General features: G+C 41.6%; 1 protein-coding gene across 36 annotated transcripts in view; it reads left to right on the top strand.

The window, feature by feature from the left end:
- The window catches only part of clasp2 (cytoplasmic linker associated protein 2), a 49,708-nt gene extending 33,076 nt beyond the window's left edge, over positions 1-16,632 (top strand). For 11 of the 36 annotated variants that reach the window (XM_058619574.1, XM_058619578.1, XM_058619576.1 and 8 more), the window contains 22 exons: positions 445-471; positions 1,685-1,858; positions 2,376-2,420; positions 3,778-3,885; positions 4,190-4,252; positions 4,852-4,958; positions 5,133-5,156; positions 5,302-5,457; positions 5,705-5,796; positions 5,880-5,943; positions 7,466-7,629; positions 8,622-8,700; positions 10,522-10,665; positions 10,788-10,931; positions 11,040-11,146; positions 11,906-12,047; positions 13,176-13,353; positions 13,461-13,654; positions 13,754-13,882; positions 14,011-14,217; positions 14,591-14,707; positions 15,195-16,632. In XM_058619574.1, the coding sequence (XP_058475557.1) occupies positions 445-471; positions 1,685-1,858; positions 2,376-2,420; positions 3,778-3,885; positions 4,190-4,252; positions 4,852-4,958; positions 5,133-5,156; positions 5,302-5,457; positions 5,705-5,796; positions 5,880-5,943; positions 7,466-7,629; positions 8,622-8,700; positions 10,522-10,665; positions 10,788-10,931; positions 11,040-11,146; positions 11,906-12,047; positions 13,176-13,353; positions 13,461-13,654; positions 13,754-13,882; positions 14,011-14,217; positions 14,591-14,707; positions 15,195-15,272 (2,543 nt within the window). In that variant the 3' untranslated portion in view covers positions 15,273-16,632. The remainder of the gene's footprint in view (positions 1-444; positions 472-1,684; positions 1,859-2,375; positions 2,421-3,777; positions 3,886-4,189; positions 4,253-4,851; positions 4,959-5,132; positions 5,157-5,301; positions 5,458-5,704; positions 5,797-5,879; positions 5,944-7,465; positions 7,630-8,621; positions 8,701-10,521; positions 10,666-10,787; positions 10,932-11,039; positions 11,147-11,905; positions 12,048-13,175; positions 13,354-13,460; positions 13,655-13,753; positions 13,883-14,010; positions 14,218-14,590; positions 14,708-15,194) is intronic. The other 25 variants (XM_058619580.1, XM_058619584.1, XM_058619587.1 and 22 more) reach the window with 14 other exon arrangements.
- Positions 16,633-17,859: the final 1,227 nt, after the last annotated feature.

Below are 17,859 nucleotides of genomic sequence, written 5' to 3'. Positions count from 1 at the left end.
AGGGATAGAAAGACAGCTGCACAGAGGGTCAGAATAATTTCTACATGTTTTGTGTGAGAGACTGTGTGTGGTTTATATTTTAAGCATATTTTCTTTAAGGTTTTTTTTCCGTCTTTATTGTGAACAGGCCTCACCTCGTATATATTTATCCACTGTCTCGACATGCACCGCTTCTTTAGGGCCATTATCAGCAGTTGGTTCGATGTTTGTGTTTGTTTAAGCAAAGTTTATCTTAAATAAATGGATTTGTTTGACCAAAGTGCTTCAGCTTTGCCTTCATTCTTGGTAATGAACACCCGGATGCTCTCCCATCGTACTCTGTGTTCTAACTCCCATTATGCTTTTTTGCGTTAACACCCATTATTCATCTGATTTAACCTGCTGTTCCTTCCCCCTCGCCTCTGCTTTCCCCCCTACTCCCAACCAATGGCCTTAATGGCTCAGGATCTCAGTCTGCTACCCCTGTTGGTGGTAAGATTACAACGCTACTTCTTTTTACCCACTCTCTTTATCCTCACTGCCTTTCATCTGTTGCTCTTACTCCTTTTTTCTTCACATGCACCTAAAAGTTCACTTCAGTTCTTTCCACTCTGGCTGAAGCATGCTGGGACATAAAGGCACATATTGTTCTATTGTCCAATCTGGTCTATGATCAATGTTTAACCTTAACAACAGGACTCCCACCTTGGAAAATAGTCACCCAGGAATGACAACTTTGCGTATCTATGTATTATTTTTATATGTTAAACCTGAGGAAATTTTATATCAAGGTAGTTTACATTAATGTGATTCAAAGTAGGTCAATTATTTTAACTAAACTGGCTTTATGTCTGTAAATCTAAGGGGAAGAAATCAGAGGAGATCTGACTGAATGACTGATGGTCATTGGAGTTTCCAATATCCCTCATATTACCATTATGTCATTAAAATTATAGTTAGTGATCACTATTCCCTCAAGTAATCAAAACAATGTTTTTTTTCTTGTTAGTTGCTTTTAGATGTATCACATGTATGTAGCTCTGTGACTCTAGTTGCTAGTATAATATTCTTCGTGTGTAGTGAGTACATGTATGTGTGTGTGTGTGTGTGTGCGCGCGCGGGTGTGCCTGGCATTAGTTTTTGTGTCAGTGAGAGAAAATCAGAGACTCTGCTCTGCCTGCTGAAATATTTGCGATCCAGCATCATGTGTGGTGCCTTGGAGCCTGTTCCCCAAACGCTTGTTCACACACAATACTTAATACTTAAATACTGTGCACTGCAGAGCAGCTTCTCCTCAACTGTTTGTCCTTAGTTTGATTTTAATGTCACTTGGTGTAGAGAGAAGATACACAGTTGGCCTTGCACTTGGAGACTTCCATCACCAAATGTTATGTTTATTTTGCATGAGATCTTGTTAAAATTATTCTGTATCTTAAAGATAAAAACAAACAAACAAACATTGAATTTGTCATGTTGAAATGTCACTTGAAGTTCATTTAACAACATTCAACAATTTAAAATGCACTTTCCTATTTTTCTGGTTTTCATCTCTTCAAGCCCCCTAATTATTTAAATAATTTAATATATGTAGTGTTTGTACAATTGTCACAATTTCACTCAAAAAAGATAAGCTAAGGCTAAGTTTGCTTTGTCAAAGTCCACCTGTAACCCTTTCTTTATATTTTGTTCTCTTCTCTCTCTCAAGCCGGCAGTCGGAGTGGTTCTCCAGGTCGTGTGCTGACGAGTACGGCGCTGAGCACCATGAGCTCAGGGGCCCACAGGGTGTTGGCTGGAGCCAGTGGAGACGGACGCAGACGTAGCCGCATCCCTCGAAGCCAGGGCTGCTCCAGAGACTCTTCACCCACTCGGCTATCTGTTGGTCAGTAAGCAATTAACTCCATGTAACCAGTGGTTAGGGCTGGATATTGAGCTTTAATACTTCTGTAGTATCAACTGGGTATTGAAAATGTGAAAATGTTGGTACCTCAAAAGCATGTAGCAACCTTCTTGACAGAGATCTAATGACACTCCTGATTTAGGACTGATCTGAAGTGCACAGGATTAATATGAGAGCAGAAAGTTGCTCTATAGCTCAACAATTTTATCATAGTGTCATATATTGAAAAGTGTTCTTGAAGAATCAATATTGTCCAGATAGATCCAGATATCAATATTCATACCATACTGAACAGTTTTAATCAATGATTTGTCAGAATGTCTGCCCTAAACACTACACTGGTGTTCTTATCTTAAAAGCATCACACACAAATACCCTCAATTAGCCATAAACGTTTGGATCTCAACATTGTTTTTCCCTCTGGCTCCCTGTCCACCTGTACCTCCTCCGTTCCTCTTTCTGTCCTCCCTTTTCCCTTCTCCTTATTTCTGTCCTTTAGCTCCTTCCAGTATTAGTTCCATCTACAGCAGCGCAAGTAGAGGAGGTAAGGCTCCAACCTCGACAAGACTCTACTATTCATCCCTCCACCATAATCATATCTAGTCTCATCCTTACATTCTCCTCTCATGGAATCATCCCTCCATTCTTCATTCTTTGTCACTATCCGTCACTGCAAATCTCCGCTGCCATCCAAAATCAAGCAGAATCTCACTGCCTCAGAACCCATCTCTCTTAACTATCTCTGACCTCATGGCTGTGTTGTCATGATGATGGGTGCCCATGATGAGCAAATGCCCTTGCTTTGTAAACATACAGTACCTCCACTCTCTCTGTACTAACATGTTGTGAGTGGCTGATGAATGAACTTTCTCGCGGGGTCATTGGTTGTTGCTCCCTGGTACGCTGTGATTAACCGTGATTGGCTGTTAGATGCTGAAGCTGCTGATGATGATGAACAGAGCATTGAACGGGGAAGTTGATTGCAATGCTACTGGATGAAAATGCAAGTCATCCCTTTTCCCTCCCCGCAGTCACTAAATCCATCATCTATTACGTCCTCTCTTTTCTGTGTGTGCGTGTGTGAATATTAGCATGTTTGTTTGTTTTTTAAACGTGAGCTCAGCAGTCTGGTGCTCTTTTCAGGTGCATCTCATTTACGGCTCAAATTGTTCAGAAATGGAAAATGATGCCAAATACTCATACTCATTTGGTTTTGATTTTTTATTGTATTCTTGTGCATTTAGTCAGTAAAAAGAGGGAAATGATCCTTACAAAAACCATTCAAAGGATAGTTATTTATTAAGGTGTGTGGATCCTTTTCTTATTTTTACTGTTAGGAAGATTTTTGGTTGATCCAGCACTCTTCTAAATGTTTTTATTGGATGTGCTTGTTATTTTTCTGTTTTTCACTTGTTGGACATTTAGTCACATCAAGACATTTGTTACTTTTAAAGTAATAATTTACTTATTACTCATTAAAGAAACACAAATACCAAATAGTGTGTGACATTTTAGACTGACTAATGAAGTAAATAAAGAAGTTGCTTAATTGATAAAGTCAAAAAGTGGTACTATAAATTAGTTTGTTGGCAGAATAACTGTTGATTGGAATCACCCTATTGTTAGTTTCAGCCCTAAGCTCAGACTTGTGCTCATCGTCTCTTTTTTTCAGTCTGTTACTTTTAGCTCTGTTGTCTTATATATGTCTATATCCACATATCTTCCCTATCCTCTTCTTCATCAACTACTCATGTTTGTGTTTTTGCCATCCTCTGTACGTCCCTTCCCCTTGTCCTTCGTGTTCTTATAAAACCAACTTTCTTCCCTCCACTGCCCTTTCTTTCCCCTGTTCTCCTCTTTTCCTCCTCTGCGGTGTGGCGTTGTAACCTGGGTGGTTTTAGCTCGGGGCAGTCGTATCCCTCGGCCCAGTATGAGTCAGGGCTGCAGCAGAGAAGCCAGCAGGGAGAGCAGCCGGGACACCAGCCCCGTACGCTCCTTCACACCACTTGGTGAGTAGCAGTAGTGGACTCACACCGAGGAGGGATGAGTCGGAAAATTAGGATGTGTCAAGGGTTAGATAAATATAAAAGTTAGCTTAAAACAAAAAAACCTAACCCTCTAAAAATGTTATCAATTTAAAAACTTGCGAGTGATAACAAAAATAAAAAGCAGTCACTTGCATTTGTTTGCATGTGTTTCAGCCTGTCTTTCTACTCTCAGCCACTGCTCAGCCAGTGTGAGGATTGTACGTGTTTGTCGTGTGTGTGAGTGTGCGAATGTTAAACTGTGTGTGTGTTTTAATTTTGGTTGCAGCAACGCGGAGCTACTCTCGCTCCACCGGAGCTCTTCACACACCTGATGCTTTTGGGGCTGCAGGTGAAGGCTGAGTAGAACTATTTATCTGTTCCTCACCCACCCACTCTGCCTTAAGTTGTGTTCGTTCCGATTTCTTTATGGTCATTAGCCCCGCGCATCTTGTCCCGTATTTTGTCAGCCACTGTCTTTTCTTGTCCATCAGCCTCAGTTGTTTTTTTTGTTTTTTTTTAACATTCTGCTCAAGGATGTCAAACCTTCCAGTGGAATCGCATGCTTCCGCCCGTTCAGTTGCCAGTTTTACAAGTGTCCATTCAATTTCTTTATTTATCTCTGCTCCCTCTCTGCGGGGACACCAGTGCATTCAGTGTGTTTTATGTCCATCATACTTTCTCCCCCAGTGGTACCTGCAATGTCATCTAACAACGTGTGTGGGTTGACTAAATGTCAGAGAATATGTGATGGGGAGAGAGAGAGAGAGAGAGAGAGAGAGAGAGATGGGTCGTATGGTGGATTGTCTGTGGACCAGTGAGAGACAATTTGATGAGTGGGGAAGAGACCGCAGACTTGAACCCTTTATTTTAAGGTGACTTTAATGGTGTCCTCTGTTGTCCGTCTATCTGTCCTTCCTGTCTTTCTGGCTATCTCCTCTCTCTCTTCAGGATCAGGTTTGGGCATCAGTCAGTCCAGTCGTCTCTCATCATCTGTCAGTGCCATGAGGGTCCTTAACACGGGCTCTGACGTAGAAGAGGCTCTCGCAGATGCACTAGTAAGAAAATGACACAGCTCCAAACACAATACATTTAAAAAAAAAAAAAAAAAAAAACCACAATAACTCAAGTGCACATTCTAGTTAGTGGTCAGGATGTGCAGCTCACACTGCCTAGAGTGTGTGTCTGTGTGTTAACTAACCCTTGATTCTGCCTCTGTTTAATGCTGTCAGCTGTTGGGAGACATGCGGTCCAAGGTCAGCGTCTTTGCCTGTCTCTTATCTGTGTTTTGTGTGTTTAGCTAGCTTTTGGTTCTATAAATGTAGATTTTCTTCATGCTCTTTTTAATTTCTATCTTTTAAATCAAATATTTTATTTAACACATTGTCTGTTTCTCCACAGAAGAAGCCCGCACGGCGGCGGTATGAGAACTACAGCATGTACTCTGATGACGATGCTAACAGTGACGCGTCCAGTGCCTGTTCAGAAAGATCCTATAGCTCTCGCAATGGAGGATCTATCCCAACCTACATGAGGCAGACAGAGGACGTGGCTGAGGTTAGTGGCAACAGCAACACAACAGAACATTCAGGAAACCAGGCAGGCACTAGACCAAACAACAATAACCCTTTTTTCCTGAGTAAACATGATCTGTATCTGCAGTGAAAAACACGTTCCTTAAATTTGAGATAACACAAATACATGTTTGGTTCAGGTTCTAATATCAGGAGTTGACTTTTGTCTGTTTATAGAAGTGGTGACAAGTCTTTTTATATATCATAAATACAAGTATTTATATTTTCAGGTGCTGAATCGCTGCGCCAGTTCCAACTGGTCTGAGAGGAAGGAGGGACTGTTGGGCCTACAGGCTCTACTTAAAATGCACCGCACCCTCAGGTCAGTCACTGAACATGCAAATGTATCTTCACTGTACAAAATGATATTCTACTTAATCTAATTTTCTTTATTATTATTTGCAGCCGTGTGGAGTTAAAGAGACTGTGTGAAATCTTCACCAGGATGTTTGCAGACCCTCATAGTAAGGTATGGGTGCATGTGGCCAAAGTTCTCACCCAGCACTCATTCACAGTGTCATGTCACATGGATTCATTATTCACCCACTTTTTTTTCCGTTTTACTTTGGTTTCAAATACTTATTTTATTCCACCATCTTTCACTGTACCGGATTCTGCCAAAACAAGAAAATATTATGGTTTATACACACCCAGACATGTTTCAACAAAACTTGTAGAGGTGAAGTTGGTGAAGCTGAATTGAAGACACATGGATATACGCACAAAAAACATTAACACAGGCATGCAGAGCGTGCAGCAGACTGTTCTCTTTCGGCATGCGCCCACCTGAGTTTGCGTGTGACCTCACCCTCTCCGCCGTCCTGTGGGTTTGCTCTGTTACTGTTCAGCAGCCACTCAGCTGTTGTGCTCACCGCATTTACTGCCACCCTCCTGTCTCTCACCTGCCTATCTGCAGTCTTAATCGAGTAAACACTTGTCCACACATGTACAGTCACGCGCACGAATGTGTTTGAGCTGCCAGCTCTTCTCTCTTGACTAACTAGCTACGGCTCGCCCCCTCTCTAACACCGCCACTTCTCTTTCGGCATTACCGAGTGCCCCTCGCCTCACACGTGTCGTAAGGTGTGTGAGTTTCTCACCTCCCCTCGTTTGACGTTTTGACGATTTGATGAATTTTCAGCGAGACTGCGGCAGGGTGTACGGCACGGCAGAATCCGGTATAAGCTCAGCCTCCTTCAAGGTACTGCATCTCACGATCAATGGTTCTCCAGATTTGGTCTGTTCCCCCCCCCCCCACTACATTCTCTTTCTTCATCTTCTTTCTCATTGACCTAGATTCTCATCTTTTATTTCATTTCAGCTCTTCAAATTTTTCACTTTATGTTTCTTACTTGGTTGAAGATGCTAAAGTATTTTTGCCGGTTGTGTGTTGAAAGATAACGTTAGAAGTGCATACTCACCAGCTGAGTACAGTCTTTGTCAGTATTCTAACAGATGTGTCTCTCTCTCCCCACATGCCGTCGCTCTTTGGAACTCTCTGTAGAGAGTAAGTTTGGCCACTCAGTCTTACTATTTTTGTTAAAACAAAAAATCTGCTTCATTAATCTAATTGGATTACCAGTTACCAAGGCAACAACATAACTCTCACTAACCTACCTCACAGTGTTGTCTGTAACTGCACTATTTTATTGAAAACAACCACTAGCATGTAGAGATTGTCACCATACAGCTTGTTTGTTTGTGTCATAATTCAAGTCGTTTAATGTCTCATTGTGGTTGTCTTACGTTATCAATTCTCCCCATTAATCTGGGTGTTGTGTTTTTTTGGTGATTGGGAATGATGGTGGACTGCTGCAATGATGAGTGAATAACCACTAACCTCACAATTGGAATGACAGATTCATCTTTGTCCTCTGAATACAAGAACTGAATGTTTGTGTGCATGCATGCGTGTGTGAAGAGGTAAAAAATGGGCAGTGTTTTGTGTTCTCAGTGTGTTCAACATCTATACATATGTGATTCTACTGTAGGTGTTCAGCATGTTCCTGGAGACGCTGGTAGACTTCGTCGTGGTCCATAAGGACGACCTACACGACTGGTTGTTTGTCCTGCTCACACAGCTGTTGAAGAAGATGGGAGCTGACCTGCTGGGTTCTGTACAGGCCAAAGTTCAGAAAGCGCTGGATGTCACACGGTGGGTGTGTCACTCACAACACAGTGTTATGTCCTATAGTATATGCATATTTATTAACATTGCAGCTAATTCTTTATCTTATTGATTAACATGTTGCTAAAGAAGTTAATCTTAAAAGGGACACCTTTATTTCGAGACGTGGTGTTTTTCAAAGTCAAGGATCCTTCCTTATTTAGTGCATCCTTCCAAAACTCCCTCATAGCATTCTAGGAGCATGCAAGCAAGTGTGCATTATTGTCATTTCTGTCTGGCAGAACACATGCATAATAGATTGTGAGTACTTATGCTGAGGGTGAGACCTTGTAAATCCACTGTGGGAAAGACTCCTTCATAATATTTGACTCATCTTTCTCATTGGAACAGTCCTTTGGTGGGATATTCAGCTGATTGAGGATCCTTCTTGACTTTGTTAAACACCTTGTGAGATTTGTTTGTAATTAGTTTGCAGTATTTGTAATACAGCACTGTGTAATTTAGTCACTCAGTTTTTCAAGGTACTTAGTAGGTACCCTATTTCAAGTATATTTGAGAACAATTTGTTTGTGTTTGTTTGTCTCCACATCTTCTGTCCCTTCATTCAATCCCAGAATGACTTGACACCAGAGCTCTGTGGGGGCCATTCCATCTGTTGTACTTCTCCTTGTTCTTGTAGTCCCTGCGGAAAGTGCCTTATGTCTCTGGCTGTTAGTCTGGGGTGTCGTCATACTGCAGAATGAATATGATACGGATCATTTTCCTCCCTGATGATACCGTGTTCCTCTTAAGTGCCCAAAATATTGCACAGTAGTGTAAATGGAAAAGAACTGATAGGCCTCTCATCACCAATGCCACTTTCTCTCTCTGTATTTTACCACACAGACAATGGTCTCTTTTCTTAGCAAAATAATGCTAAGATGTTGGCAAAAATCTTAACTTGTGAAGATTCTTTAGCTCAGAGGTATATTTTCTACATGTCTTGCTGCTGTAATGTGGATTTGTGTTTTTACTTGCAGAGAGTCTTTCCCGAATGATCTCCAGTTTACAATTCTCATGAGATTTACTGTCGACCAGACACAGACACCCAACCTTAAGGTAAAGGACAAGTTTGTTAAGTGTGTGCATGTGTGGGTGTGTGTTTTATTTGAGAGAGAGAGAGAGAGAGAGAGAGAGAGAGAGAGAAGGCTGAGTGTATCAAGGTTTGACTTAAGCAGGTGGTTGATGGGAAGAGTGGACGTACAGCTGGAAATTCAAGGATGTTATAACCATGGTAACTGATGTACTGATGTGACCTCATCCCTACCCATGCTGGCTCCTCCTCCCAAACCCCACAAAGCCCTGAATCCTGGGCTGTGATTGGATGGCAGTTGATCTAACCACTCCACTGGCTTTGTGTGTTGACACTCCCTTCAAGCTCTCTTCCTCTAACTGCTTCTCCATCCTCGTGATTTCCGTCGTCTCTCTCACTAACCCCTCACCCTGCTCTTCCTACAAATTTATCTTAAGTCATCTCGCACTTTTCGTCCTCCTTACCCTTTTATCACTATCAAACTCTGCCTCCCCCACACCATTTCCTGTATTGTTTAACACAATCTTTGTTTATTTTCACTGCACTTTATCAGTCAGCTTTTTTGTTTCAAACAGGCTTGGGTTGTGAAAGGATAAAAATGACAAAGATGTCTTTTTTTTTTTTTACTCTGTACAGTTTTTGGTATTGTAAGAAGTGGTTTAAGGAACACTGACCTACACTGTGGCCTAAATAAAACATAGTTGTCAAAAAGCATGAACTTTTGAGACTCCCAGTACTCATAGCAGAACTATACAGCTCTCATTTCCCACTAGCACAGATTAGTATGAAGAGGTGCTGCAAGTAAGGAGTTACATGATGCTACAAATTTGAGGGACTGTTGCTTTATGGCAGTCTTTAATCATTATAAAATTATAAGATTTTGACAAATGTGATTTGGGAGAATTCTTCTGACATACAGTTCATAAGGTTTAATTATGATAACGTGTAGCATTATTCATCCAGCTCATAGAATGTTGCATGCAGCCTCACAAGCCATCAGTTTATAGTGGTATATTGGCATAACAGCTTTTTGCTGCCATCTTGTGGCTGAAGTAATGCATTGTGTAATGACAGCTGTACAGAAAGTTACCATACCCAAGCCTATTTTCCAACCTTTTTACTCCTCTGAAACTCTGCTCCATCCCTCCCTCTTCTTTCTCTTCTCTTGTCTCCCCCTGCCCTTCCATGTCTTCGTCTCCTTCTCTTTCTTCGCCGATTGATGCGGTGCTTCTCCTCTTTCTCTCTGAAGCCTGTACGGAGCTCGTGTTGCGGGCGAGGGCGAGGCAGGGGAGGGTCCGGGGTAAAATTGTTCCCCCCCAGAGCGCGCCGCCACGCCTGCTCTCTAGACGAGCAGGCTGCAGCCTGGAGCCAGTCCTCCCAGGTCAGTGTGCTCCGGGGGGAGCAATTAAATGGCGCGCACGATACTTCTAAGTGATTTGGAGGAAGTTCCTGTCCTTGAGGTGCATATAGATACAGTGATGGAGAGTGCAGTAGAGGAAAGGCAGTTGTGTTGTTTTGGAGCCTGTGGAGAATGGGATTTATTGGTTCCTTTGTTTGTCACTTTTCTCATTGCTTTTATGTTAATTACATTTATAAGTGATTGTTACGCATCTTCTCACACTGGTTCATGAGATCATTACATTTCCCCAGATCTACGAGAGTTATACACTCTGCTGTGGTTGTATCTGCCCACTGTGAACAGTGGTGGTCACTATTCTCTGTGTGTGTGTGTGTGCGTGTTGGTGTTTTTTCACTTTTTACTTATTTGCAGGTAAATATTGTCCATGCAGTTTCTGTCAGATTGACCGGATTATCTAATGATGTGTATAAAATTGTTTGTGTTGTAGGTGAAGGTGGCCATTCTGAAGTACATCGAAACGCTGACGTTACAGATGGAGCCTCAAGACTTTGTGAACCTCAGTGAGACTCGGCTGGCCGTCTCGCGCATCATCACCTGGACGACTGAACCCAAGAGCTCTGATGTCAGAAAGGTACTCATGCTCACAAAATGCACATTACAGACATAGATTTGCTTTTGTTTTTTGTGCATTTGATCTTTGTACATTTAAGCGATTGGATCGTAAATGAAAGGGATATATTTTGTGTGCACCAGGCTGCGCAGTCGGTGCTCATCTCCCTGTTCCAGCTCAACACTCCAGAGTTCACCATGCTGCTGGCAGCTCTGCCCAAAACCTTTCAGGACGGAGCCACCAAACTGCTTCAAAACCATCTGAAGAACACTGGCAATGTTGCACAAGTAAATTAAACAGTCTCCTACAGTTTACAGTTTCAAGTTTGTCGTAGACACACGTGTTAGCAGTTCTACTCTGACAGAAATGCCATATTTAATTGGTTACTTTCACAGGCAACAATGGGAAGCCCTCTGACACGACACACACCCCGATCTCCAGCCAGCTGGTCCAGTCCAGTCACTTCCCCCACCAACACCTCCCAGAACACACCCTCGCCAAGGTAAACATCCATTCTCTAATCTAGTCTTTAGCTATATTTACATATAGCTATATTAAAAACCTGATCGGAATTAAAATGTAAACTAGCCAAATACTCTGGTCCAACATGGCCCATTTGTAAAGAAAGTTCATGTATTGATATGAACCTGGTGGAAGTGTTTCTCATCAGGGACTTTAAAAGAACTCCTGATTGTTGGACAGTAAATTAAATGGCTTGGATTTATGTAAATATCCTCCTGCCCTTTCCCCTGTTTACCGAATGCAGAAGCAATATCTGCTAACTGCTGTGCCAGTATCTTCATTATGGAGATGAGAAGTAATGAAAATAGGTCAGTTTTAGAAATAAGATAAGACAAGTAGAGAAGAGGGGAAATAAATCAATGGTGCACAGTGAGGGGATGAGCAGAGGAGAAATATCTGAGAGCAACAAGAGCGTTTGTTTGCGGATATACAGGCAGAAGTGAAGCTTCTTTCTTTACTACTAATATTTCCTGACAATGGACAACCCTGCACATGTCAATATGATTTATTCTAATTAAATGGTTGATGCATGTCTACGCACATCATAAACAGATTACTTATTTGTACATCTTTGTAAACGGGGGGTGTAATTTGTAAGCAGAATGTTTTTGCATGGAATGGGGAAAATGTACACAACATGTAAGCGAAGCTTTTGACAAACAAGCATGAAAAAAAGACAAGATAATAAATGTGTATTAGTAAAAACAATGTAATGTAGCTGTAACTCTTTCTTGTGCAGTGCTTTTGATTACGACACAGAAAACATGAACTCGGAAGACATCTACAGCTCGCTGAAAGGTGTCACTGAAGCCATCCAGAACTTCAGCTTCCGCAGCCAAGAAGATATGAATGAACCTGTTCAACGGCGGGAAGGAGAGGAGGTGAGTACAGCACACACAATTCAATTCAATTTTATTAGTATAGCGCCACATTGCAACATCCATCATCTCAAGGCACTGGACATAGTCAGGCAGAAATCTTTACAATATTATAGAGAGATGAGAAACCCAACAATTCACACAACCCAATCACACACAGGGATGTTCTCTGTGCTGTTGTTTTTAGGCATCTGTAATTCAGGCTGGAAATGATGGCACAGTATTGCATGTTGAAGGAACTTGCTACGGAGTTCTAGGGCTTCATCTAATGATTATTTTCATAATAGATTAATATGCCGGTTATTTTCTCAATTAATCTAGTACTTGCCTGCTCAGTGTTTCTCAAACCTGAAAATGATGTTCTTGAATGTCTTGAAAAAGTCATGATTCAGTTTTAATGTATTCTTTGTCACACCGGAGGCCCATTACATTTCCACTTCTTGTCACAATGCGTCGCTGACCACCTCCTGAAGTGTTTTCGCAGATTGCATAACAATTCGTCCTTGGCTGTATTTACAACTGCACTCACAAGTGTTCAGGCGCTATCTGATTGCAATCCAGTCACAGAAAACAGGTGTAAAGGGTTTGACTCTGACATCTGTCCCATCATAACTTAAGCATTTATGGGACGGATGGCTGTGAACTTAATTCCCTCTGGCTACTGAAAAGAAACATGTTAATTGTTATTAACCAAGAAGATTTTATATACAGCAGATCCTCCTGTAATATTTGCTTATTTTGACGTCAGGCCAAATTCATAACTTGCCGTGCCAGGTCTTTTTGCAGCCCCACCTTACAACACTGACCCCTTTAAAGGTCATGGTGTACTCTGGTACAAAGGTATGACCTTCTGACATTTTCTCCATGCGCTGCATCTGAAATCTTACCAGCCCACCTGTCGTTAGTCTACCAATCACCCAATTTTGCTCCATATTTACACTTGTTACTTTCCAGGTTTAATGTTGTGGCTAATCTGTACACATTACCACATTAGCCGGCTATTTTATTTTTCTGCCTTCATGGCAGTCAACAAAACTGCAAAAATGTTTTTTCTGTCAGCGTGTATCTCTTTTCTGGGTTGATTGTAAAAATTAAATTAAAAAGCAGCTACACTGATGTTGTGTTCTGTAGGGTGGCAGTGGGTCAGATTTGATGGACGGAGGCCGCATGGCTCTGGACAACAAGACATCTCTCCTGAACACTCCGCTGCTCTCCTCCAGCCCAAGAGGTGCCCGTGACTTTTCCGATTCTCCCTTTAAACAAAGTCGTAAAGACACTGGCCTGGACGACTCGGAGCTTCTAACTGATGGTACACAATCACCTTCAGATGGAAAAATGCAAACACACTGTGTAAGTGGAAATGATATCATGAATACAATACCGTGATTTTTTTTTTTTTTTCTTGTCTCTTAACAGACAGCAGTCTGGACCAGTCAGAGCTGGTGGCCGAGCTGCTGAAGGAGTTGTCAAATCACAATGAGCGAATAGAGGAGAGGAAGGCTGCGTTGTGTGAGCTGCTGAAGCTGATTCGCGAAAACACCCTGCAAGTGTGGGATGAACATTTCAAGACCATCCTGTTGCTCCTGCTTGAGACGATGGGTGACCGAGAGGTAGCCACACTCATTTAAAGACTGTCTTCACTCTGTGCAATTAGACCAAGCCAAAGTCCCTATTTTATAGTAATCATTGAATTCTTTTAATTCTCCCAGCATGTGATTCGAACACTGGCTCTGCGGGTGCTGAGAGAAATTCTCAGCAAGCAGCCCTGGAGGTTCAAGAACTACGCAGAGCTCACCATCATGAAGGCCCTGGAGGCTCACAAAGACCCTCACAAGGAGGTAAGTTCACTCAGCCACACAGATCACTACATTCAAGTGTTCTTTAGTGCTTAAGAGAACGTAAAGAAATGGTAGTTGTAGATTTGACGTGTCATTGATGTAAAGTTTGACTGTGTTTCTTTCTGCAGGTGGTGCGCGCAGCAGAGGAGACAGCAGCCATGTTGGCATTGTCCATCAGTCCAGACCAGTGTATCAAGGTCTTATGTCCCATCATCCAGTCAGCTGACTACCCCATCAACTTGGCTGCCATTAAGATGCAGACCAAAGTGGTGGAGAGGTTTCCCAGAGAGGGTCTGGCCAGCATGCTGCCTGAGATAGTGCCAGGACTCATACAGGTAACATTCATACACACACATGCAGTATACCAGGGCCTCTAGAGCTCAGTCAATCACCCAGCGGCATTCCTGTGCTGCACAGATGGCAGCAACAGTAACACTGTACTATTAAGCTGCAAACAGGCCGGAGTATGACTGAAAACACGAAAAGTGAATTCTGCAGGTCACAAACCCAGTTTTTCAGCAGTTTGACAGGTTAAATGCTTCACACAAAGCTTGGCTCTACATGACTTATTTGTTTCATGAAATCTGTGAAACTAATGCCACTCCTAGGCTCAGCCAACCCACACATTCACACACAAATGTTCGGCTCCTTTGTTATGAACAAAGGTCTCTGCAGCTCGTTGATCTGATATTTTATCTGATTGAACAGGGTTACGACAACTCTGAGAGCAGTGTGAGGAAAGCTTGCGTGTTCTGCTTGGTGGCCATTTATGCAGTGATCGGAGAGGACCTCAAACCACACCTCGGCCAACTCTCCAGCAGCAAGGTGAACACAACTTGAAGCATTTGAAAACATGTACTTTGTTTCTGCATGGCTAAATTTGGCATCTTAAGACTTGAAAATCACATTTGCTCCTTGAATTTAAGAGTCTTTATGTATTTTACACTGACCAGTGGGGGAAGATCACTTCTTTTATCTTTTGTTTTATTTTTATACAGCAACATGCAACAGTATTTATTGCATTCTTTCTGTATTTAAACTTGGATCAATTCAATCTTCCATAACTATTGTTAAAAAAAAAAAAAAAATTATGAAAATATAAAACCATGAAAAGAATCAACCTATGAACCAAAGATTGATCAGCTGTAGATTCACCTCTTTCATTATGAACCTCAAAATCTCAACAAAGCAATTGTTGTTGTTTTACAGTATTTAGTGTATTATTGTCATATGAAATCACATGACCGTTCTTTCAGTCTCTAAAGACAAAAGTCTGACTTGTCCACCATCTGTCCTCCTCTTCTGTCCGTAGCTGAAGCTGTTGAATCTGTACATCAAACGTGCCCAGTCCGGCTCCAGTGGCAGTGAACCCCCTTCTGAAGGTCTATAGGAGACACTGTGCCCTCCCACAGGGCAAACCTAGAACTGCAACTCTGCCCACCAAACACAAAACATCTGCCCATGTGTTCACCTCCACACAGACCAAGAACAAAACTGACGTCCTAACATTCTGTCACATGAGCAAACTGCTGACACCTACACGTACGCTTGCACTCTGGACAGCAGAGTGATGTTCACACATACATACACGCACTCGGTCTTCACGCGTGTGCTGCCACGCGACAAGACCCGGAGGAGAGGAGTGTTGGAGGGTTCACCTGGTCATCGCTGCCTGAACTGAGTCCTTAAATTTGCATTAAACATAAAGAAACGCTCACATACAGTCACCCATGTTTGTCAGTAATCACTCAAGGATGAAGATATGAAATGTCCGTCCTCTCCTTTATCGCTCAAACACAACCTTCTGAACGACATCAACGTTTTTCTGTGAGTGGAGTTTAATATTCATCCAACTGCACTGAGAGGAACTAACGGTGCCATCTAGGTTTCCTTTATCAGTGAGTAAGAGTGGCCAGGTAGAAAGGATTGTGTTGTGTCACAGTTGGATTTAATCAGTGAGGTTTTACTGCAGCAGCTTTTAATGTCAGGAGTCGTCGTGCTCACACACAGATACACAGGTTTTCTTTCAAAAAGGTGCTTATGAGCCAAAAAGGTACGACTGACCCGACCGACGCTACACAGTACTAACGCCAGTCACCGTGGATCATGCCTGCTCATAGCAAACACAGTGCAGAGGCAGATTCCAAAGTATATGAGGCGTTGTGTGCTCGCATATGCATGATACTAAATTTAAAAGAAAAATCGTTTTTATCTGGAGTCTATTCACAGTCAGAGTTAAATGTGACTGGGGTTTTAAATTGATGTGAAAGTGTCCAACCCTTTCAGATAACTCAGTGGTGTTGTCCATTTCTCCCAGTTCATCTTGGATCAGTCCACTGGTGCGTGTTGCTAACTACATAAAGAATGACGTTGTGCATAAGTATCTATGTATCTTGTGAAAATGGATTACGCAGCAACAGTGTCATTCAGGAGAGTCATCCAGAGGGGTTGCACACGTGCACGCACGCACCTGTGCCCATCCACATGTTAGCTCTCGCTCTCTCTCTCTTTCTCTCTCTCGCTGTCTCACTCATACTTATTTTTCTCTGCTGAGAAAATTGTAGAAATGTATTATTTGCAGCTCAGAAAAAAAAGGAAAGTTGCATCAGTAACATCACCCTTTTCTTTCCTCTTCATTGTGTCTTTCTTTCTTTGCTTCCCTTTCTTGTAACATTCTAGTTTTCACTGTTTCCTCTGTGCATTTACAAAGCTGTGCTTACAATAAAGTAAAGAACTTGTACAGATCAAAATGTTCTCTGCCTCTGGGATGTTTGCGGTGGAAAAGAGGGAAGGGCCCTCAGCGAGAAGTTGTAATCGAAGACAAAACGAACAGTTGGTACGTCAGTCGATAGGATATTGATATGTTTTGATAAAGAAGTCTTTTTCTTCTTTTTTTTTAACAAAACAAACCGTTGTGAGGAGTTCTGGTTTTCTTGGTTTCATATAGTTTTAATTTATATTTCTTTGAACAATTTTTAGCCAAGATGATGAATTAATTAATAATTAATTCATCAGGAAAATTTGAAAATTAATCAATGGAAGCAAGTTATCAAGATTAGCTTTGAATGCCTCAATAAGTCCCTAAATAAATGTGATAGAAACATAGAATTACATTCTATATTGTAAGCAATTGTGCTGGTGAAATTCAAGACCGTATTGAGGGTATCAAACATTTATACATCTAACAGTCTGTAACGCAAAGGCTTCATTTTACAATGTCATGAGACAAAATTAGCATGAGATTACATTACTTTTCAATAAAGTCACTGATTAGTTGTTGATATTGATGTTATTCAGTGGTGGAGAAAGTGCAGGCAAGAAATGTGCTGGCAAATGTTCGCAGCGTGTATCGGCTGACGAAGTGGGCTAATACTGACGTGGACCAAACGATAATATTTATGTCTTATGCATCACAGCTATTTGAGAGAGTGGTGCTGAATTTCAAGTGTGCATTTGCTCTCTAAGCTGTAAATGTAGGTGCAGCAGCTACAGTACCAGTCTGACCTATTAACCCTCCTGACTGTTCATAAGCTGTGGTGACATGTAAGCACTGTACTTACTCAAGTATCATAATTATATATTTCATTGAGCAGTTCTAATGATTATAATGTTATAATGATTCTCAAAGACCCTGTTCAGTTTAAAATCCCTTTTTTGTTACTTTGCAGGTTCAGTTTTTCATCTGCTTTGGCAGAAAAAGAACAGTTGCTGCTGATAACAATAACAACGGCTCTGTCCGGTACAGTCTGACAGTGAACTATCATGCACCCTGTGACTGAGAAAACTAAATGGAACTCAAGCCATTTAATAAATAGATTAATTACACCAGGGCTTTTCCCACTGTGGCACTCATTGGCTGCAGTGGGAAAAATACCCATAACAATGTGTTTTAAAGGAAACTACACAACATTGGGTTGACTGCATAAATATTTTAAGCTAATATTTTTGTATTTAGCATATGTACACATACATTATGT

The sequence above is a fragment of the Solea solea genome, chromosome 20 (genome assembly GCF_958295425.1).
Source record: "Solea solea chromosome 20, fSolSol10.1, whole genome shotgun sequence".
NCBI classification, from domain to species: domain Eukaryota; kingdom Metazoa; phylum Chordata; class Actinopteri; order Pleuronectiformes; family Soleidae; genus Solea; species Solea solea.
This window is presented reverse-complemented; position numbering and strand designations above follow the sequence as displayed.